The following is a 24,314-nucleotide window of genomic DNA, read 5'->3' as shown; positions in this document are numbered from 1 at the left end:
CATAACAAATGTGAAATGGTTAAGAGTCGGACTGCTTGATGGAGAGTAATAACCAACGAGTACATGCAAGGCCGTTTGGTTTCGAGATACGTTAAGTAGGAAAGGGATTGCAGGCACTAAACAATAGTGATGATTCAAATAGATATTTCTTGCTTTCCTTCCCCACAATATTAATTTTGAATTGATATGTAGATGAAAAGAAGATACATTAAATTTCAAGGAATGTGGTATAAAACTGTTTGGGTGGATAGGTGGTTCAAGAGAATTGGGGATGGCAGGAAAGAATCCACTAAATAATAATCCGGAATACTAAGGCTGTTACCGAGCAGTTACTGGGCTACTACAGCAAAGCAAAGAGTGGGTAAGACACATTTTTTTCTGTAGTTTAACCCTTTTCTATTCTTATGAAAATGCATCTGAAGCTGTATGTGTGCAGTGCTGCATTGCACTATTAGTTCTGAAACAGCCAGTCTAGAGACAGAGAGCCCCAGAGGCGTGTTGGTGTAATGCCCTGCTGGGGTTTTTCTCTCCTGTCTTGCGGAGTGCCCACTTTGACCACTGCAGAAAGTGCTGGGTGTTAGTGTCCTTTTGCTGCAACCTATACCTGTTGCAGCAACAGGTTGTTTGGAAAAAGCTCTGGTATTTCAGGTTAGCGCTTAACAGATTTTTGGTTTTGTCCCTGACTCTTCCTTTAGTCTCTTTTAGTATGTGAAGATACCCTCAAGCATTTACATCCTAGAAGAAAATAAAATACTAGGAAATGTGCATTTTGAAGAAATAATGGACAGGCCTATCTGACCTCTTTGTGCTTCCTGTGCTGCATATGTTGGGATGGTGGGATTTATTTTTGTTTGTATGTAGATATGCATGTACATGAAGGGATGGCTATAGGTAGATGAAGATAAGACTCTCACACAGTTACCAGTATTTTGCTGTCTTGCTGTTCTTCAGGAAGATTAAACCATTATTTTGAATGGCTTTTGAATTATCAGTGCTAGCCAGCATGTTTTATGAACTGCAATCTGTATTTTTGTATAATCTCCCTTCAGCTAGGACTTGTAGGGTGTGCCTCAAAGTAAATTTCCAGATACAGTAACTTTAGAGCTTGTTTAGTTCTGTCTACTGTAGTCTTCCTGTTAGAAAATGTGAGAGAATCTGTGATCTAATCATAGTATGTCAATGGCTAGTGGGCTACTAGTTCAGCCGTGACATTTCTTATTTGCTTTCTCTCATAAGATTGTGAGCATTTACTTTCATTACAGCCTGTGAAGTTGCAGTAAAATGAAATCTGTCAAGTGTGATTGAATGTGCCAAGACAGAACTGTCCAAAAGCAAAAAGGATAAAACAATGATTTTTCTTCTTTAATTCTCTTTTCTCTTTTCTGAAAGAAAAGGTGTTTCTCAGTGTGATCGGTTGTGTGATAGTACAGCAAATGCAGTTCTTGGTCCAATTTTCAAGTGCATCCACAAGTAACATCACTGGTAACTGTGGTATCCAGCATCTCTGCAAAATGGTATCATCTATTAAGGAAGGGCCTATCTGTATTTTACCTCAGTAAGCTGCTGAAGTGGTTTATGCATGCTGAAATATGCTGTCCCTTGCTTGAGTGAATATTCTGTATTTGGAGGCATTTGGGAGTCTTGGATTACCAAATACTGGTATAATTTATATAAACCTTGACACTTCAGGGTGCTTTAGATAGGATTTTCTTTTGAAAGTGGCAGTCGTTGTCTGTAGTTTCTCCCTAGCATGTACACAGTAAGGTAGTCATCTTCGTTTATATACATTTGAAATGTAATTTCTGAGGAATATATAGAACTGTATAATACGAGTCTGCCCCAAATTTCTTAAGGAAATTTTACTTGTGGAATAATAACAGGTATAATGTGGTGGATATTTACGAAGACATATACAAAGAAACCTTCTTCTTTGTTTGTATTTGTGATTTTCCTAGTTGTTAAGGCATGATTAAATTGCATAGGAAATAAAGTAAACATTGACATGGAAACCATTTATCTTATGCCCTGTGCTTAGAAAGCATTGGCTGCTCAGCTTTTTAAGCTGAAACATCATTAATGAGCACATGCCGTGTTAATTCTGGCCTTTTTTGGATCCAGTATCTTCTTTACTGTTATTACTACTTGTCGGACATAAGGTGTTGAGACTCCCTGAATCACCTGAAGCCCAGACCTGCAGTGCTTGTAGGCAGAGGATGTTAGTATACTGAGAGTTGGAGAGGAAAGGGAGCAATAAATTTGTAGCTGTTGTGAATATAAATAAGAAAATTACTTTAACATTTATCATGTCTGTCTGTGATGTTAGGTGAAATTCCATCATGAAAGATTTTAGTGAATTTCTTCATGATAAATGAGTCTTATGGAAGGCGAAACTAAGGAGAAATTTAGGATCTTGACGAACAGCTTAAGGGAATTAAAATCTTTCTTGTTTTTGAGAGCACAGGCAATTTAAAAGGAGTTATGAAGGTGTTTGTGAAAAGGAGTGATGAGTAAGTGTAATGGGTTTACATGTCTGGGGGCTGCAGGGGCCTTCTCTGCGGGGATAAGTCAGGGCTGCCCTGAGCCGGGCACGGCTGCTTGTGAGTGGCTCTGCAATGGCCCCACTGCAGGGCACCGCTGGGCCCAGCAGCGAAGCCTGTGTAAAAACCTGTTTAAGAAACGGCAAAATGTTGCATTGCAGTGAGGAGTGAGGGGGGGAGAAAGTGTGAGAAACGGCCTTGGGAGCCCCAGGGTCAGGAAAGGAGGGAGGAGATGCTCCAGGTGCCGGAGCAGGGATTCCTCTGCAGCCCATGGAGACAACCAGCACTGGAGCAGGTTTATCCTCAAGAACTGTGGCCTGCAGGGAGGACCCACAGTGCAGCAGATGAAAAGTGTTAGAAGGAAGGAGTGGCAGAGAGATCCCTTCCAACCCCTAACATTCTGTTACTGCAACCCCCCATTCCCTCCGTACCTGCTGCACCGCTCGGGGTGTGTGGTGGAGCATGGAGGAGTTGGGAGTGAAGGAGTGAAGTTGAGCCTGAGAAGAAGAGGGAGGGAGGGAAAGGTGTTTTCTTTTTTGTCTTTGTCAACATCCAACTCTCTTTTAATTGGCAATAAATTAATCTTCCCCAAGTGTTTTGCCCATGACAGTAACTGGCGAGTGATCTCCATCTCAACCCGTGAGTTTGTCATGTTATTCTCCCCATCCTGTTGAGGAGGGTGAGTGAGAGTGGCTGTGTGGGTTTCTGGCAGCCAACTGAGGTCAGCCTACCACAGCAAGAAGTTGAGATTAATCTCATTTGGAAAAGGAGGGGATCTTCTAGACTGGATGGAGGCAAGATCATGGGAAGTGCTTGGGTTTTTGTTTTGTTTTCAGTCAAGGGGTGTTCTCTTACATTTGTAGTTTTTAATTTGGTAGTGTAACCAAATTGACTCAGAGACTTTAGATTTAGAGTTTTAATCTATAAATTCAACTGTTTTCCTTTACTTTTGGTGTGTTTTCTGTGTTTAAGTGATCTAGACTTCTTTGGCTATTTCAACAAAAATATTTGAGGAATTGTAGCTTAAATTTTATTAACTGATTTTCAGTTACCTGTAATTGAAGTCCATTATACTGGGAACTTGGCTTCATCCCAACTCATCCTTCCTAACAGCAAGATAGAGGTTTAAGCAAGACTTATGTCTTAATAGAAAAAAAAAAACACCACAAACATGTTGCTGCTGAACAATTTGGGACTTTTTCATTCAGCATAAGTGCAAAGCTATTTCAATTTTCTTTCTTCGGATTATATAATAATGCTAATGTGTACAAATAGTATGGTAAGTTATGTTCCTTCTAAGATTTCTGAAGATGCTTGAAGTATTGGGTGCCAGTCCCTGTTTCTTTTCCCTGTCTTTGGATGTAAATACAATATCTGTACAGCCAAGGTTATTTTTGTTATTCTTTCTGGGTTTCCTCAGTATATGGACCCCATGTTCATTTTATGTAATGCAGGAGGCGTTAAAAGAAAACAACAAAAGAAGAGAAATGGAGGAGAAAACAAAGAGAGCCAAATTGGCAAAGGAGAAGGCTGAACGAGAGAAACTGGAGCGACAGAAGAAGAAGCAACAGTTGATTGATATGAACAAAGGTAAGGCATCGTTTTTAGTAGAGAGATTTGTTAAAAGAAAAAGAAAGTAAGGAGTAATAAACTGAAAGCTATTCCTGATCAATATGAAAAATACTTGCTGTCTGTTTTGAAAGGTGAAGAAAAGTTTGACTTTTTCATTGAAAATTCTGTTTTGTTTTAGCCTACCTGATTGTGTAATTCCGTATCTGCCGCTTAATATGTGTAATGTTCTTTTCAAGGCATTTCATGGTGAATTATTGGATTGTTTTCATTTGTAGCAGTTGATTTTTTTTTTTTATATGGATTTACTTCTAAGAAGAAGTATCTTACTTGCTTTTATGTTAATTTCATTCTGTAAACATCTCTATAATCAAGGTAGTGTGGCAAGTAATGTTTTTCTTTTCGGGCTTGGAGGCTCCATGTTATGATGGATGTTCTCCCAACAGTCCTATTAGGAGCTGGAAAATCTGGTTGAGCTTGGAGCCTAAGTACAGAGTGACATTTCATCATGATAAAAAGTAACGTGTTGAGCTTGTCAGCTGTGAGAATATTGTATTTTGCATGAGGCCACTCTGAGAGAGAGCGAAGAAAGCAGGAGGAATCAGGTGGTCCTGATACTGATGCTGTGCAGATTTCCAGAAGGTTGTAAATTACAGGCTTTACCTCTTTGTCTCCAGAAGGCAAGTAGAGGTGGCAATACTGTACATTGGATTGTGCAAGAGATTACTTGAGGCTGCAACTTTTTGTTCAGTTTCCATGAGTTTGTGTTAATCTGCTAATGTGACCCGGCTGTAGAACTCTTGTCCTTTTTATCTGCTGTCCAGTCTTAACAGGTACATACTTATGGAAAAACGCTGTTTCTTTTTTGGTTATGGTGAATTTTATGGAAGATGTGATGATGCATTAACTTTATGTAAGGATGATGTTGCAGTAAACCATTAAATTATGACAATCTAACATAGTGCTATGCTGGAGATTAATCAAATGGGGGTAAATTTAGAAATAACACTGCCTTTTTCAAGGCCGTATGTACAGCTTCCGTTACGTCAGCTACTACAAGGATGAGAAGTACTGGAGAAATACTAGGCCAAGTAAACAGACCCACTCCAACATGTAGGAGGTTGACTGTGGTGGTGAACAGAGCGCCATGAAAAGACAAAGATACCAGTCAGAATTTCCATCACTGATAATGTGGTAGTGCAAAAATATTTGTACGTAATACTTACGATACTGTTTGGTGTCACGTATATTTAGAATGACAGTATTTCTGACGTATCCATAAATTCGCCATCACTAGTGAAAATCTGACTTGTGTGTGGACAGCCAGCCCTCCAGGAATGTTAGCCAGCTGACCTCCCTTTTCTGTTTGGCAACCACTTCTGTTTAGAACCTGTGCTTACACTTGTATCAATGTATCTTACAAATATATCATCTATTTAAGCATTACTTTGTCTGACTGTATCATATTTACAATGATTTCAGCAGGTAGTTCTGCTTTATCTTTATTGATGTATGTGTACAAGTATCACAACTCTGTGATTTTTTTTTCTATTCAGTAATTTCACAGTTTAAATTTAGAGAAAATGGGCAACCCATATATAAATCTGTAAAAAGAAAGAAGTGGACAAAGTGAGATCAAGTTTTATTTCCAAGTGAAAAATCTTTCTTCTGTGATCACTTCATCTATAGTATTAATTCTATTTTAAGAAATCATAAATTAGATTTGCTGTTTTATTTGCTGATTGTGATAAATCGTTTTTCCCAATACTTCATTCTTTGCATTCTGGCTTTAAAAATGAATTTGTATTAATGTGCTGCAATTTTAGTACCATGACAGAAAGCAAAACTACTTATGTGGGAAACTTTTAAAAATTCTCATGTGTTTGTGTACATCGCTTTGCCGCAAAGCCTCAGAGTTTTGCTGTTTATTTGATTGGTTTCTGTTGTTTTTAAAGTGACTTCCCTAGGGCTGGTTTGGAGAGTTTCTGCAGTGGTGCCACAAATCCTATTATTTTTGGCCTTGCTTGAAGTGGCAGTGACACTTCATGGAATATACTGTAGTATAAGTTTTAGTGAACAACTCTGTTGCTTTGTATAGATGACAAACCTAAGTTTCATACCACATAAAGATTCTTCTATTAATTTCAGATTAACTGTAAACAAAATACGAAATTTGAACACAGATGATGCATAAATACGTTTTCTGTATTTTGTGAAGTTAAGCTCATGGAGATGTCTAATCAGACTTTTCTAATCCCTTCTTTCAGCATTTGAGTGATATTTCTTTAATATCTGTCACCTAACCAAAAAGTCCTTTGTAGTATGGACAGGAACTTTTCTGTGAGTGGGCTAAGAACAACCTAAAAATCCCATCATCACCCTCCCCTCTACCAGTGTGCTTGAAGACATGCTGAGATAGGTTTAAGCTACCACTTAAGACAGTGTAACCTAATGTGTTTTGAGGTTTTTTTAGCTGTTGAAAAGAATGAGAAGCCCACTTGGATACTATAGTCAGTGAGTTGGTCTGTGTTTAAGGGCTGTAGCTAACAGGTTGAAGCTATGCCTTCTTAAATTGCTTTAGCTCAATCGATGAGATCATACCTGTCTACATCTGTTACTTTTTTAAGCAGGTGAGGTATAGGCCATGCTTAGCAGTAACATAGATGCCTCAGTATAGTGATAGCATTTTGCTTTTCATCATGAAAGACTTTTCCTATCAACAGATACAACTAAAGTTTAGTTTTGCATGATACTTCTATTTTACTGAAACTGGAAATATATGAATAACTGCACGTGGCCAAATGCACCGAAACTGCCATTTAAATAACTAATGTTTCTAAACCAGCAACACAAAGTTAGTTTAATACTTCTAAAATATTTTTTCCAATTTTTGAATATATTGAAATACCCATTTCACATGTTACAACTCTATTGCCGTGATAGATAGTCAGGGGGATAGCTCCATCCCCACTGAATTCCACAACGTGGATATTCAATTAACTGTTTTTGCCAAGTAACCATTTTTTTTATACGTCTACTTCTGTATGCTCATTGCTGCTTGTATAAAGGGTTTGTGAATTTGTCTAAGTGAATGTGACAAAGAAGACTTAGAGGAAGGAGGCAGATGTCCTCTCAAGCTGTCATTTTGACAAGGTGATTTTCACCCAGAGGGTGTTTTAACCTATCTCTCTTTCAGTTACTTCTCTAGCTATATCTTCAATAATAGAATTCTAATGCATTTCTACAGCCTTTCAGGTCAGAGCAATAGGGTTCCTGCATTGCCCAGACTTTTAGTCTGTAGTTCTATAATAGGTATTTTTTACTATTACTTGGTTACGCAGCTACAACTTTTTTTTGTGGACACTGCAGAATCCAGATCAGAATTCAGTAGAATTAAAAATTACAATTAATACCTTTTTCTTGGTGGAGCTGAGAGAGTGGAAAACTGCAGTGTGGCCAGAATCAAGAACTGTCCTGTATAATAACTAGTTACGAAGTAACCTCAGAGTTGCTGATATTTTAAAGACCAGGTTACTCAGTTCGATGTTTCGTACTTTTGTACTTTTTGTTCAGTGTTTTGTACTGAGATGCCACAAAAATACTGTGTGGAAGCTGACATAAATCCTGGTAAACATCCCAAAATGTGTGGAGTAAAGATGAATGTTAAAATACAGAAAAGCTCTCAGTTATGTATAAACTTTGAAATGATTTACACTGGACAGCATCATACAAACTTACGTAAGTCTAAATCTTAAAATAGGTCCACGTTTTGAAATGTAAGTTTTTTCATGCAAAATTGAAAGTGGGCTGATAGATGACAAAATCAACATATACCTTGTTAAATGAAAAATTACAGTAGGAACTTATGCAAAATGTTCTATTTGCCTCAAGAAAAATTTATTATTATCAGTGTGTATATTTTTTTGTAAATAAGCACAGTAACACATAAAGAAAGTGGTTCTCAGTTAATCAAAATAAATATTAAATGAGACTAAGATCTTTTGAGCCTGTAGTTTGCCTTGAAGTCAGTTCTATTGGAAGTTGTTTCTTCAATTGTAGTCAATAGATTTGGCATTATTTGGGGTAAAATTGATGATACAAATGAGATGTTTTGGACAAAAAAGGCTGTGTAATAGCTAGATTCAAAGGCAACTTTTGTGACTATGGAAAACAGTATGATGGATGTGACGTTATGTAGTGCACAACTTTATGGAACACCTCAAAGTTTCAGAATTTAACATTTTCAGAATTTAACACCGTTTTTCCTTATTTATGACATGCTCAAGCAGTATTGAGGAAGATATTAATATCCATTTAAAAGTGGCTGTTTAAACCCTGATTAAAAATTACAGTTAAAAACCTTATCAAAATTGTTAAATCGGTTGAATTTGGCCAGGAGAAATAAATTTTTGTATTATTGTGCAATTTACTCTTATTTGCGCTGTTTTTAGAATAAATTTTAAACTGCTCTTAGTGAAAAAGTATGTTTCACATACCGTTAATTTAAAACTACACCATAAAAGAATTTATAGCGAAACCTATTGTTTGATATTAAAACCTCCATTAAAAAAATTCTTACTAGTAATACGTATTTCCCATTATGTAGTGCCTGAACATCTCTCACTGTGATCTGTGGTGCAGTGAAAACCGTAGCGAGACATTATACTACTGTGGATGGTCAGCTCCACCTCCTCCGTTGTAGCTGTAGGGCTTGGGAATGAATATTCGGTCATTTTTGGTGTTCTTTTCACTCTGCTATTATTTATGTATCTGTGTGTTATATTTCCTGGACTAGTAAGGTACTTCTGTATGGCTGTTTTCCTGGTGAAGTATGGAGACATAGAGAGACTTAAGTGACTTACCCACACACCTAGAGATCTTAAACGTGACAGTCTAAATCATGAACTGTTCTTTCTCATTTTACGGGAGGAATTCTGTAGGAAAAGGGCTTAACAGTTCCTTTTTTAGCATTCACTAGCTCTTTGGAAAGAGAACTTTATAGCTGTTTTGCAGCAGTGTTTTCTATTTTCTGGGGGCTGTAGCAGACTGGGCTACAATACATTTATTCGTAGTCTTTCATGACTTCCATCTGACTTAACATCTGCAAAATTCTTGCAGCAATGCTTCCATGTGCATATCTGTACAAGAGAGGAAAAAAGAACTGAAGACAGCTTTCTAGGAGCTGAAAAGCATATAACAGCAATTCTGATGCAAATGTTATTTAATCAGGAACAGTTTTGCTCTTCATTATATCTGATTACTATGGCAATTAAAATCACCTTTTAACTACCAGTGTTAGGATAAAAGATAGAATAAGCTTCCTCAGGCCCAATTAGCGTTGAATTAATCGTTTTGAAGAAATATTACCATTCTCCCTTAATGCAATGAATATAATGGAAATGAGGCTCTGTGCTAGTGGTTGATGGGTATTCCTACTTTCCCTTTTCAAGTACTCTTACATAACAATTCATATGCTGTCTATTCAGACTCGTATATACTAGTCTAAGCAATAGTTCTGTTTTATTCCCTTTAACAGTTGTTACACTTGCCGTGACTGTTGCAGGATACCATTCCTGAAAGTTACTTTTGCTACAGTTTTCTAATGATTCTGTGCTTTCCTGGTTGTTACATCTTCCTTCTGTGTGCTTTAGCGTAAACAGAAATCCATACTAAGTTTATTACAAGATACATCTTATTTTGTAAATGTCCTAGCCTTAATCCTTTGCATTTATTTATTAGCTAATGGTTGCATGGGGTACCTGGAGTGATGTAACATTATGCTTAAATATGAGCATCTATAGAACCAGGACAAGGTTTGATTTTTCTTCTTCAAAGCAATAATGCATGTGTTGCTCAAAAAATTTTAATACCCGTTTATGCAGGAGTTTGAAGCCATCTTGAGAAGGCAGGAGATGTCAGAATTATTGTGAAAGTTATTAATATGGGTCAAAAGAAGCTCAAGATAAATGCAAATAGATTTGAGCGTGGACAGGAAGTTAGAAAAAAATTACAACTTAAAATTTAATCTCACCTTTTAAAATTTTGCAATGGAAAAATTCATGTTTGTTTATGAGTATGGCATATGGTACCTTCCAAATAAACTCATTAAATAATGTAGTTTGTCAGGGCAAAAAATATTACTAGAATCTGTAAAATCTGATGTCGGGATAATTCCAGGTGAAGAAAGGCAGAACAATTGGATTCTTTTCTCTTAAAAGTAGGTTTCTTGGAGACTATTTACTGAATGGACAGGTTAGTGCAGTTTTGTACCCCAATGCAATCACTGTACTTAAAGCTAATTTAAAAGGCTGATGATAAGACAACATATACTTAAAAGGAAAAATTCTGTAAGGCACCAAAGGACATTTATTTTAATGATAAAAGCCTATTTCTTCTCAAATTTAGAGATCTAATTAGATTAACTTGAATGGTATGGCATTGATTTCAGTGGTTCTTTGTTAGTTCTGTAATCAGACTTTCAATTTGAAGTTGCTGGTTATCGGTGAGTTGTGCAATCCACGGCTAGAAGATTTTTAAAATTCTAAACATATTACATCTCATGTTTTAAATGTGCAGCAGAAACAGTCTCTGCTTCTGGACTTTTTTCCGGAATATAATTTTTTTGTTTAAAACAGAAAGTAGAAATATGGCTGGTGTTTTCTTAGACATTGCTAGATAGGCAATAAAGGTAAAAGTGTGACTTTACAGGTCTGGAAATTTAAATTTCAAACCTATAGGGGCATCTTTTGGCGTCACATTCCATAAAGTGAGAGCTGTAATGTGGTAACATTTATCTTGAGAGTAGAGTGTGTTCAACTTTACCACATAAAAGATGATTTTCAGAGAGGCATCAAAAGCTAAAACAAAATAATCTCTTTAGACAATGAAGTATATAATGAGAAAACTATCAACTAGGAACTCTGCAGAAAAGTCAAAGAACTGATAGTTGGTCTGTACCAGTATAACAAAACAGGTAACTGTATTAATGAGGAAATTTATATTCACGGTTGGTGTCTAGATTATAAATGAGTTCTGAAACCATGTGTGGTTTCTGCTGTCTTCTATATTTTTGTGACAATATAGTCTGTAATACTTACTGATTTGGGTGAAGTTTTACGTGGTCGTGGTAGGGCTTGATGGTACATTCCAGGTAAATCCTAGGTCAACAATAAATTTCCTGTCAGAAACATCTTGGGCTACACATTCTGAATTCTGGTATGTTTTGATGTCTGTGTTATATTCAGATTCCATACTTGGCCAGTCCATCTGAAATTAGTTAATGAACATGGAAACAATGTAGGTTTCAGGGCCAGTTTGGAATCTGTGTAGAAAGGATTCAAAAACGTGGACAAGTTACAGCTTAACATTTGGCTTGGCCTTTTTCTATGTACATGTTTTTAGTAGGAAAAGTCCTGAAATAGCATGCTTGACTTTCAAATGCCCATTGAAAAAGCTAATTCACAAAAATGAAGTTTAATAAAGATCCTTTGAAGGATATTTTTTATTTTTCAAACTGGATGTATTGTAAGGTATCATGCTAAGAAATGAAGTTCGACAGTTTAGTCTGAACTAATTACTTCCCTTTTGTGAGATTAGATGTGTGATAAAAGTGAATGTATACTGATAGGGCTGTCAGGAGCTGGCCAAGAATTCTTTAAGCCATTTGTTGAAAGATAATTGATTCTCTATCATGTGGGCATGCCGTTGTTTTTTGTGTTACAATAAAATGTATTTTTAAGAAGTATTCTTTCTTGCAAATTCTGTAATAAGAAAAGCTCAGCTACAGAAATTTTCTTCTCAAAGGTAGAAAGGCTCATATAAAGAAGTTACCATCTGATGAATATTCTGTTATGGATCACAGAGAGGTTTCTTTGTTGCCTATTTGACTCTGTACCTGTCATCCCAAAATGAATTTAAAATCAACATTGGTCACTTCTGGTTCTGGCACTGAAATCTAATATTTTTTCTGACATCAATTGGCTAAAATTGTTTTAGGACTTAGAATAATTTATATATAAATTGAATGAGGTCACTACAAGATTCAAGAATAATAGTGTCATGGTTTAACCCCAGCCAGTAGCTAAGCCCCATGCAGCCACTTCCTCCCTCTGCCCTGGGATGTGGGAGAGAATCAGGAGGGTAAAAGTGACAAAACTCATGGACTGAGGTAAAGACAGTTTAACAGGTAAAGCAAAAGCCATGGGCACAAGCAAAGTGAAACAAGGAATTCATTCCCCACTTCCCATCAGCAGGCAGGTGTGCAGCCATCTCCAGGAGAGCAGGGCTCCATCACACATAACCATGACTTGGGAAGACAAACACCATCACTCCGAATGTCCCCCCCCTTCCTTCTTCTTCCACCAGCTTTATATGCCGAGTGTGACGTCATACGGTCTGGGATATCCCTTTGGTCAGCTGGGGTCAGCTGTCCTGGCTGTGTCCCCTCCCAGCTCCTTGTGCACCCCCAGCCTGCTCACAGGTGGGCTGGGGTGAGGAGCAGAAAGGGCCTTGACTCTGTGTCAGCACTGCTCAGCTATAACTAAACCATCCCTGTGGGATCAACACTGTTTTCAGCACAAATCCAAAACACAGCCCCATACCAGTTACTGAGAAGAAAATTAACTCTATCCCAGTCAAAACCGCCACAAATTGTACAAAAATAAATAATCAGCAAGAATATGTAAGAAATCCTACTTCCTCAAAATGAGTTCCCAAGACTGATTTCTTCACTAAAATATTGGAGCAGTTGTTCAACTATAAGCAAATTTTTAAAATTATTTTCTAATGCTGAAATAAGGCATTTATTTTGCTGCCTTATGTATCTGCTAATAACATAAATTAAAAGTTCGTTAGTACTGTAACTGAAACGTAGCCTTCAAACAGTGGTAGAACTTGATTACAGGTGCATTTAATAGTTTAGGTAGCATATGGTCATTTTACTTTCATTTTTTTGAGCTGCACAATCTTTTCCTTCCCACACAGAGGCAATGTCTTCCCATTTGTTACTAAATAATTCACATTAAAGCGTATTTTTTTTCGTTTAGTATTTTTTTTGGTTTAGTGAGAATCATCCTTGCAAGGGGCATAAGACCATTCAGAATGAGGCCCCAGGGGTAATGCTGATGCATTTCAATTAAATACATTCCTACTGAAGTAGATCTTGACCATTGTGACATTTTCTGGAAATGAAAAAGTATGCACATTTCAAAAATTGTTTTCAATAACCTGGCAGTACAACAAAGCACATTTTTTTTCTCATTCTAGTAACTTCATTAAGCCTGAGATCAGGTTATCATAAACAATGAGCTTAATTGGTACGTAAGCAAGGATTTGCCTTGTTTTGTAAACTGACATGAGGTATAGGTTCACTTATCAGTCATACTGTCCTAACTTGTTCTCCTTTAATTAAAAAGTAAATAACAGTCATGAGGCTGTATTCTAGAGCAAAATGGTGAGAAGGACTGCTGCCTGAAGATACTTATTATGCATGCAAAATGAATTTTGCAAATGAATAAAATGCAAATATATGAGGACACAAAACCACACTTTCAAAAAGACACTGAAAACTGACCTTCTTAAGTGAATATATTGCAATTAAAAATTCAGGTACTGATTATGAATAAAAAGTCTTGTTTAAAAGTTTATACAGGGCACACATTAGACTTATGAAAAGTACTGAAGTTCAAAGCAAAACAGGGTGGTGCAACATATGAATGGAAGTATAATTTTTAAACAGTTTGGAGAAGCAGGCAGGTAGACAGGATAAGTTACCTAACGTGGTATTTGACTGGACTCTTTTAGTAAGGGCCCACATTTATGAAAAGTTTCCTGGGAGGTTCTTGTAAACTTTTGCCCAAATGGCTGTGCAATACTTATACTTGTTATTAGCTTAGATTAGTTTACAATTAGTGTATTTGGAATAATGACTAGAAGATGTTTTGCGAAGTACATGAGGGTATTGCCTTTACTGGAAAATGAAAGTGCAGCGATAAAGTACATGGGTATTCCTGTGCAGACAAGTAAAAAGGAAAGCAGCAAAACACTGCAGAAACATGAGCATGTTCCCAGGGCCTCTCAGAGCCGTAGTGGTGAATCTGAACTGAAGAAACCAGATAGGAGATGGATCATGTTTTGGATGCATGGGCTGAGTTCTGTTGCAGCTTCAGGTGAAGTGCAGTTTCTGTAGTCCTAAGTTATTCAAGTAACTTAAAAAGACTAAGCTATTTTGTTGTTTCATTTTACCATCAGCAGTGCTATCTCGGTTCCTGTATTTCATTTAAGAACAGTAGTAGTTACTGGGATTTTCTTATGTTCTAATCAAAATAGCCTCCTTTCTAGTGCAAACTGAAAAGGCAGTTATCATGAAGGTCCTGAAAATAATCTGCTAGAAGATGCTTATTGTTACCTTTTTGATGGACAATAATATGCTGAAGGCTGAGGTAAATCTTTATGTGCTAGAGGCCACAAAAAGAAACCGAAATTGGTCTCACCAAGTTTCTAGTTCTTCCAGTCTAACTCAAAGTTGTGATTCTGAATCCCTTCTCTAGCATGTACTGAACATTTTGAGCTAGGAAAAAATGTGACTTTGTTTAGTGCATGGAAATACAGCTGATGTTTGGAGGCAATGTTTAGACAAAACCTCTTCTAAATTTACTTTAAGACCTCACTTAACTCTTCCTTTGTGTTCTGTAATGAGGAGAGGGAAAGGAAGTTAAAATATTTCCATGCTTTTACTCCAAAAAAAAAGAGTAAAAAAAGAAGTTAAATATTTTAAAAATAGCTCATGAGATGGGAGCTTGGCTTCAGGGAAGTTGTTACTTGTCGTCTTGAAGAAGGTGAGGACCTATTGTTAGGACAATTTAGTACGATTGTTTAGAGGAGAGAAACTAAAAACTCCCATGAAGTTGAAATCATCAGAGCCAGCCTCTACCACAGAAGCAAGTTCAAGAATGCCCACTGAATCAGAGGAGAGCCAAGGAGTTAAATATTCCCATGTTTGTGAAGTCTATGAAAGAACTCTGATTTTACATACATCTGTCATTCATGGTTCAGGTTAGTCCCTAAACAGAGCACTTCCACATGTTTTCTAGTGTCATCTTTCAGCAGTGCTCTTTTAAATGCAAGAATGACTTTAAAAGCCTCATAGGCTACAGGAGACTAAACACATTTCAGTTTCCAAGATGAAGTTTTAGCAGCAGTTATTTAAAAAAAATAATACAAGGCACTAAAACCTGTTATTCCTGCTCAGCTGTAGCTTTTATTTCTCCTCAGGCTAGCAAAAGAAGGATACTTTACCTGCATATTTTTTGGCAACTTCAATTTTCATTTTAATCACATGAGTTACAAATAGAAAAGAACATTATTTTGCATTTAATATAGGGAGATATGGGTGTTGGGGTCTCTTTTTGAGGCTTAGGTGAGATTTGTCAGGAAGGGATAAAGGAATGTAATATGGACAGAAACGTTTCTAAATTGAACTTCAGGGTCGTATTTCATAAGGTGCTAGCAGTGAGTGCAAAGGGGACTGTTTTATCTTCATCTCCATGTTGAAATGGTTCCTCTGTTTCAGAGGAACTCTGTTGAAACAGAAAATGGGTGCAGAAGCAGGTGAAGGATTGTGTTTGCTCTGAGAAAAAGAAGATAAAGTAAATATTCTTCATCATTCTCAAGAGTTGTTTTGTTCCTTTATAATACAGTCATCATGGTTAATTTACCGGTGTAGATTATGCTAAAATAAATTACCTACCTATACTGAGGAATCTTAGTTCTACATCTGTGTCAGATGTAGTCATAATACAGTGCAGGAGCAGGCTGTTTCGAGTAACTGTTTTAAAAAATTAAGATACTTTAATCCCTCTACTGTGTTCCGGAGGTAGGTTAGATGTCAGCTCCATATACTTATTTGTGTTGGGTAGCAGACCTGCTGTGCTTGATGAGCTTTATCTTTGGACTGTGTTAACTTCTGAACTGTTTTTATGCAAATTCTCATACAGTGGGTACAACCACCATAAGGCATAAAGAACAACAAGCATCTTGATTTTTTTTTTATATATATATTTCATATCTTAAGTACTTGTTGAAGAGAGATTTCCATGCAAGGAGGGTAGCAATTAAATGTACATACAAAGCAGAAGGGAGACTTGATCAGAGATAACATGACTCTGTTATGCTTGAAACTTTTAGTCCTTCCTGTATTATTATTTTTTAAAATCTTTATTTTATGTTTTACAGAGGGAGGCTTAAGGATGGTGTATTACTATTGCAGGCAGTACCTCTGCCGTGGTACTTCACGTGCAAAGGCACATTTACATTAATTTTACCTTTTTAGGAAACGGTTTCTTTCCTGCCTTGTTTCTAAATATTTGAAATTGTAAAGTTAATATTGTCATTCCATCTCCACATGCCATTTGCTTATGGATAAAATATGAAGAATGGCTTGAGTTTGGCACAGGTTGTCTGTCTTTGGAAAGCTGTGGTGGGTTGACCCTGGCCAAAATGCCAGGTGCCCACCAAAGCCGCTCTGTCACTCCCCCTCCTTAACTGAACAGGAGAGAGGAAAAAAATAACAACAGGCTTGTGGGGTCGAGATAAGGACAGGGAGATCACTCAGCATTTACTGTCACGGGCAAAACAGACTCAACTGAAGAGAAATGTAATTTATTGCCAATTAACTCAGAGAGGAGTAATGAGAAATAAAACCAAATTTTAAAACGCCTTCCCCCCACCCCTCCCTCCTTTCCCAGGCATAACTTTGATCCTGATTTTTCACCCTCCTCCCCCCCAGCGGCACAGGGGGGAAAACAGGGAATGGGGGTTGGGGTCAGTTCATCACTGTTGTTTTCTGCTGCTTCTTCCTCCTCAGGGGGAGGACTCCTCACACGTTTCCCCTGCTCCAATGTGGGGTCCCCTTCACAGGAGAAAGTCCTCCATGACTTCTCCAACGTGAGTCTTCCCTCGGGTTCAGTTCTTCATGAACTGCTCCAACGTGGGTCTCCTCCATGGTGTGCAGTCCTTCAGGAACCGACTGCTCCAGCGTGAGTCCCCCTCATGGGGTCTCTGGCAGCAAACCTGCTCCAGCGTGGGCTTCTCTCTTTCCACGGGCCACAGGTCCTGCCAGGAGCCTGCTCCGGTGCAGGCTTCCCACGGGGTCACAGCTTCCTTCAGGTATCCACCTACTCCGGCGTGGGGGCCCTCCACGGGGTGTAGGCAGTCGTCTGCTCCACCGCCCATGGGCTGCAGGGGCACAGCCTGCCTCACCATGGTCTTCACCACGGGACGCAGGGGAATCGCTGCTCCGGCGCCTGGAGCATCTCCTCCCCCTCCTTCTTCACTGACCTCGGTGTCTGCAGGATGTTTCTCTCACACATTCTCACCCCTCTCACTCGCTGCAATTACTGCTGCACAACAACTTTTTCACTCTCTTAAATACGTTATCACAGAGGCGAAAAACGCTGTCGCTGCTTGGCTCGGCCTTGGCCAGCGGCGGGTCCGTCCTAAAGCCGGCTGGCATTGGCTATATCTGACATAGGGGAAACTTCTAGCCACTTCATAATGAAGCCATCCCTGTAACCCCCCCCCCCCCGCTACCAAAACCTTGCCACGCAGACCCGTTACATAAGCTGAAGTTTAAAAATAAGGTTCTGGAAATACATTATATGCTTTGTTTCTATATGATATTTACGTATTTGGGAACTACTTTACGTTAGAATTAAACTGTTAATTGATTGTAAAGTTCTGAATTCAGTGTGTTATATGAAGAAAAATCAAGACGGAGTAGTAATACCTGGTCATACACTTTCTAATATATTTTTTATCTTGATAAATATTCTAAACAAGCAATTATTATTTAGAAGGACAGTTTTCCTCAGAAATATAGAGGTCATATCTGCACTAGAAGACATTTGAGAATGAAAAAGCTTGCTCAAAAGTAATGGCTTAGTTGACTAATACAGATACCCAAGAATTGTGTTCTTCATGCTGTAACTTATGCAGCACCTTAAATGCCTATAATTGGTTTCTTGCAGACTCATTCCCCATTTTATCACATACCCTTTTTAAATATACACCATCAATAAGGAATTGGAATTTAATGCTTTAGGTAGAGTGGATTGAAAAGATCATGTGACTCATGCTTCAGCTGTTACCTGTGCTATATCATATGATTCCTTTCAGAATTTTTTGCTTCATCCTTAAAATCTCTAGACTTCTTATTCCCACAGTGTTGTCTAGGAATACGTTCTAGAACATAATTTTTGATTCCAAAGATACATCCAGGAGCTCAGCCTAAATGTTTTTCTGTTTGCTGCTGTACCAAAACAGCCCTCTCTTGGGGAAGTTATCTGTTGGGCTGAGTTTTCTCTCTTGGGACTTTCAGATTCGAAGCACAGAAGGAGGTTGTCATACCTCTTTTCAGGGACTGCTTTATGTAGTCTGAAGAAATCGTGCTGCCTTAGGCATTTCTTGTTAGAATCCACTTCTCTAGTTACTGTAAAGGCTTTTCCCGTTGTGATCTGTCTTCTATGAAATGCCATATCAAGCTTATGTACTACTACTACTGGAAACAGAGTATGCTGACTTTGTAACATACTGATCAGATTGGTAATTTCATCATGTATGTTTGGTCACCGCTTTATATCGGAGCTTGGTCATTCCCTGGTGAAGAGCTCCTGGCTTGCAGCCTAAGTTATACATGCTCATTCTATTTTTATTACTTTATTTTATATTACAGATCTTATGCGTGCGCTGAGCTTATCTTCCAAAATGTTAGTATTTCCTGTTTATATGTCATCTGCTGTTATGGCAAATCCGCTAATTAGTTTTACAGAAAAATTCAGCAGATAAGGTCTCAAATGTTAAAGCTTCCCATCTATAAACAACCTTTTGTTGTCACTTAGCCAGATATTTTACTAATGACCATCTTTTGCACCTTCCACTAATGAACTAAGCAGCTGTTATCAAATGCTGAAGACCAGATAAATAACAGAAAACTTTTGTAGCCAAATGAAGTGCAGTATGGTGCATTCACAGAAATCATAAACCATCAATTTAGCCCAATATCTTTGTCAGAACTATACTCTCACATTACTGTGTTCTGTTGTCTTCAAAACTTGTTTGAAATGCCTTTTATACTACCAGGTGAAGACTTTTTGTTCACCAGGTAACGTTGTGGGTTTTCTTACAAACAAATTTTACATTTGCTGTTCTTACCAGAGGAAAAAAAAAGCAAAACAAACAACCAAAAATAAAAGGAACAAACCAACCCATGAATTTTAATGGAGGCTAACTGAAAATGCAGCCCTTTGTCTAGATCCCACTTAATCACCTGATGACTTTGATTAAGATGCAGTGCTGAGATCAGAGCTAGCATAAATTTTTCTTTGAGTTAAAAATCTCATCACTGTATTCTACAGCTTCCTTAATTCATGTGTCTTTATGTTGTATATTTTGATACTCCAAAAATAGGGTGTTTTTAGCAGTTGCAGTAATTGGCAGGTAGAATAGCACACTCATCAAAAAAGAAGTGGAAGGCTGCATAAACATCTATGAAAGTTTTGAAGGATTTTTGTCCTTTTTAAGAAACTCTGCCAACTCTTACTTTTAATGAAGATTGAATGATACTGTAATTTTTCTGCGCATAAAATATTCTAACGTATTAACTAATTCTGTGTATTACAGTCAAATTCATTAAATGTTTCAGACCAACTTGATGTGTATTAGTTTGGACCAACTGTACTCACAGACCTTTGATTAAGAAAATAAATTTAATAGAGAGCTGACAATAAATCAATTAATAAGCACATGTAGGATAAGGAGGACAAAGCAAAATAATTGTTGTATGCTTTAGACAAGATTCTGGCCTTGTATATTTCAGTGTGAATCGAGAGAAGCTAATTTACTTATTTTGCAGGAGCTTTTTTTTAAGGGTTTTAGATGGAATGTAATTAAAACTTGTATTTCACAGTCTTGTGGTCTTCTGGTTGCTACTCTTGCTCTGCTCCCTTTCATCTTACACAAGAGAGAACTTTATATATGTGTTGTATGTTATACATAATGGTTTAAATTACGTTGATGTATGATTTAAATTTATCAAGTACTTACACCAATGTTCATCATGTAGAAATTTGAACCAAGTACTGTTTTAGGATTGATGTGCTCTTATATCAGGCTTGGTTTTAGCCTAATAAATCTAAATGAAATAGAGAACCAGGGCAAAACCTTTTGCATTAATAAGCTGCTTTCAAACTGGAGCATTTGAGAGCTTGAGCGTGCATTTAACCTCCTAAACTTAGTGTGAGTCAGAAGTGGTTTGCTGTAATGTAAATCTTTTCCGTAAAGGAATTATCTTCCCACTCTATGATGGGAAAATTTATATTAACTTGAAGTCTGACAGATATGAATAAAATGTCCACTTACCTGCTGAGTCTAGTCTGTATTTTAGTTTTGGGTTATAATAAAGACATGTGAACAGAAAAAAAGGCATTCATCAGTAGTTTTGTAACATGGCAGTTCTTTGACCTCTTATTTCTCATGCAGTTTCGTCTTTCCTTACCTTACCTTAAGATCATCTGTGGTATACCATTACATGCATGGCATATGTATCCTCGCATGTCACACGCATAAGGTTTTTTTGGTTTTTTTCACAGATTTAATGCATCATGAAGACAGGAGGCAACATATAAAATATTGGTGGTATTTTGTGCCATTCATTTCATCAGGTTTTCCATGTGTGTTGATTAAATCAAAAAGAGGTGACCTGTTTCTACTTCAGGGAAATCTTAAAAGAATTTAACAGTGAAACAGCAGTCATTCACTAGCAGCTATCTGCATGCTGAAGATGTCATCAATAATGCACAAGACAACATCTCTTAAGTTGAAAGAACAGTAGGATTGGCATCAATTTTGCTTAATAGAGCATCATACGCCAACTAGACAGTGATACCTGAAGTGCTGACGAGCATCTGTTACATTAAAATGTATACGTATTTTATTAGGAAGCATTATGTAAACTTGACAACACTTTTTTCTTTCTAAAATCTTGATTTCAATTGAACTGAGATTAATATTATTTTTCTCCTATTCTCAGAGGGTGATGAGACAGGAGTGATGGATAGTCTGCTTGAGGCCTTGCAGTCAGGAGCAGCATTCAGAGATCGCAGGAAACGAACACCGAGAGGGCAAGGTAAGATGCTTTCTAAAAACTTGTAGTTATAAACTGAGTGGGCAAAAGTTGTCTTGCAAAGATGTACCAACAATTTTCACTGAAAACCATTGAGCCACTCTTGAGCTACTGTGAAAACTCAACATGCTCTTTGTGATCACAGATTTTTAACTTGATAGAGCTGTCTTCAGATAACTGTGCGCTCGAAGATATGACAGGGGTTGCTGTTGTGTTTCAAATGGCATTCAAAACATTGCTGCACTGTTTGTCTTAATCTTTAAAACCAGAAGTATAATTAGTTTATTGTGGGTGGTGCTGTGGAAAATAGTAGCTTCTTACACCAATAAGAGTTTAGGCATATAGCTGATGGTCTTTTCAAGCACTGGTCTTGATGTGTTCTGGTTTGGTTGAACGCTACAGTGTGTAGTCATAAAAGTCAAATTACAGTAAAGTATCTTCACTTTCTTGAGGGAGACAGTAGAATTGTATGGAATTCAGTCTGATTTACTGAGCAATTATTGCTTCCTGCAAAGTTCTGAGAAAATTTGAGAAGGAAAAGCGTAACTGTAGTGTTTCCTCTCTTCACTTCTCCCCTGCTTATGATATGAAAGTTGCACACAGATTGTGAACTGCATTTACTCTGCATCTACTTTTCATCAAAGCTCATGGTAGTATACTGTATTTTGCAATTTTTCGTTTAAAACTTGTCCTGCAGTAAAAAATGCAGTTGAAAAATTATGGTTATTTGGCATAAAATCAAAAGCTTATGTTGGATATGTGCTGCTAAAGATTTGGCAAAATGGAATTGTCTTTATAAATAAGCCATATTTATCTATCTAATCCTCAATGAGCTAGGGTTAGATTGATGTTGGCTGATTGGTTTTTTTTTTTAGAGGAACAGAAGAGTAAAGGCAAATTCTACTACCCTCTTTCGTCTAGCTAGCAAAGATGTTATATAATTATTTTTAATTTGCCATATGCCTGATCTTATGGGAAAAATAAAAGTAAGTTACATAATTTGTTCATACTAAGAAATTAATTCTGCTACAGTTCCAGTATCATTCTTAATTCAGAGCTTGTTTCTGCTCTCAGCTCGGAACTGAAGGAACTCCTCGATCAAAATGTGGTTTTTTCCATATCTTGAAAAATATTAATGTGAGAGATGGTGTCTCTGTTGTGGCTTGAGGAGAAATTTGTCACCCAGTGGTGACAAAGAAAAGCTTCTCAGGGACCAGAGGAGATTGCGCAAAAGCTGCTGCAGCTGAGAAAGCCAAGATGACTGAACCCAGGTCTAAAACCAGTGACTGCTCTGCAACGATAGAGGGCAGAGCTAATTAAAAATCCCTTTTATTTCTCTTATGTTTCATATAGTCATTTTGACTTCTGTTGTTTGATATCTCATTGTGTCTGTTAATATTCTAGTGGGGTCTGGCTTTTAAATTTAAGGAGTTGATTTGCTGTGGGAAACTTACTGTGAGAAGAGGTCTAGGTAATCCATTTCCAAGCTCTGGCCAACTGTAAGTCTTCTCATAAGTGGGTAAGACCATTATGTAAAGTTTTATGTAAAGACAAGAGGCAATAAATGTTAATCCCAGTCAAGTGTCTGATTTAAACTATTATGTAAATTTTCTCGTGTGATTTAGGAACATACATGACATCTAGTTAGTGACTTGCCTACAAACCAGAAGCCAACTGAAAAATATGGCTATGACATCTCTAAGCGGTGAACTATAGCATTAAAAACTCAGGGACCATGTTTACAAACTTCCATTATCTCTTCTTAAAAAATGGAAGGGATGATGACACTGTTCTCATTGGTACCATGAATAGACTCTTAGTGTTCTAGAGAGTTTCATCCAGTGAGATTTTAGTAAGCAGTTAACTCCATACCTCCTCTGGTTCAGCAGAAAGATGAAAAAATAAATAAAAACTATGGAAAGAGGAGGCGGGTGGATTTCTGGGCTTGCTGGGTCGTGTGGTTGTGATTGGCAGGCATATAGAAAATAGTGTAGTACTGTCAATAGGCGGTGCACAACGTAGGAGTTTTCCATTTGTTACTGATATGCCTGCTGCACTGTCTCTGTAATCAGCATGTATTCCTAACACACAGGAAAAAAATAATAGCTGCTGCTGTTTCAAAAGTTAGACTTGTACAGCAAAGTTTTGACCTCGAACTTGTCTTGGTGGTTGTCATGGTCTGAGAAGAAAAATTGTTTTCTGTCTGCTTGGACACAGATTTCATTTTTGTGCGTCAGTTGTGGCTGGTAGTTTAAATCTAGTGAGGAGAAAAAATGGCTTTTGCTTACATTTTGCAATTCTGTTAATGACTTGGTAACAGCTAGCCCCTACAGAAAACCTAAAACCAAAACTAGAGAACCACAGACCAGAAAATGCCCCTAAAAACCACTCAGCGATATAGTCAGTTCTCTTGTGTAATTTTTCATTTACGTGCTCTAGATCTGTCTTACTGCAAACTTGCTTGTTCTGTTTGCATCTACTCAGGGTGAAAATGAAACCTATAGAAGGTTACAATGAGTAGACCATGAAAATTTGGCTTTACTTATATTTCAGGTTACTCTGTGAAAGTTACTGTACTCAAAGTAGCATCACCACTAGCGGCATTCTTGAGCAGTTTGGTTCAAAAGGAAAAAACCCCACAACTTTCCAAAAGAAAAGCCTCTGCAGTGGCATGTGTTCACTGCTAGCTTTAGGTGAGTAGGTTGGACCTAGGAGAGGTCATTTCATTTGGATAACAGAGTTCCAGTTACCATAGGTCTACATCTACCCTAGAAGAGTGTCATTCTACCAAGTGACATTCTACTACAATTTTGCTTTTTTACAGAGGTAACTGGTGTGTCTTGTAGCATATGTTTGTGTTTACATGATCATGTCTCTAAAATATTTAAAGAGCAAGAGAGAGACTGACTAGTAAGAGGTGGAGACAGGAAGGGAATTGTGCTGTGTTCATTGAGAATGGCAGCCCTATACGGCGGGAACTATTCAATGTCGCACTTTTCCTACTGGGCCAAAAAATTTTGAAGTGCAGCAAC

General features: G+C 37.5%; 1 protein-coding gene across 1 annotated transcript in view; it reads left to right on the top strand.

Annotated features, from left to right (window-relative positions):
* The window catches only part of DIAPH2 (diaphanous related formin 2), a 248,566-nt gene that overhangs the window by 162,020 nt on the left and 62,232 nt on the right, over positions 1 to 24,314 (top strand). The window contains exons 26-27 of the mRNA XM_086470539.1: positions 3,992 to 4,127; positions 21,190 to 21,285. Coding sequence (XP_086326665.1) covers positions 3,992 to 4,127; positions 21,190 to 21,285 — 232 coding nt within the window. The remainder of the gene's footprint in view (positions 1 to 3,991; positions 4,128 to 21,189; positions 21,286 to 24,314) is intronic.

The sequence above is a fragment of the Leptosomus discolor genome, chromosome 9, assembly GCF_034619465.1.
Source record: "Leptosomus discolor isolate bLepDis1 chromosome 9, bLepDis1.hap2, whole genome shotgun sequence".
NCBI classification, from domain to species: Eukaryota; Metazoa; Chordata; class Aves; order Leptosomiformes; family Leptosomidae; genus Leptosomus; species Leptosomus discolor.
This window is presented reverse-complemented; position numbering and strand designations above follow the sequence as displayed.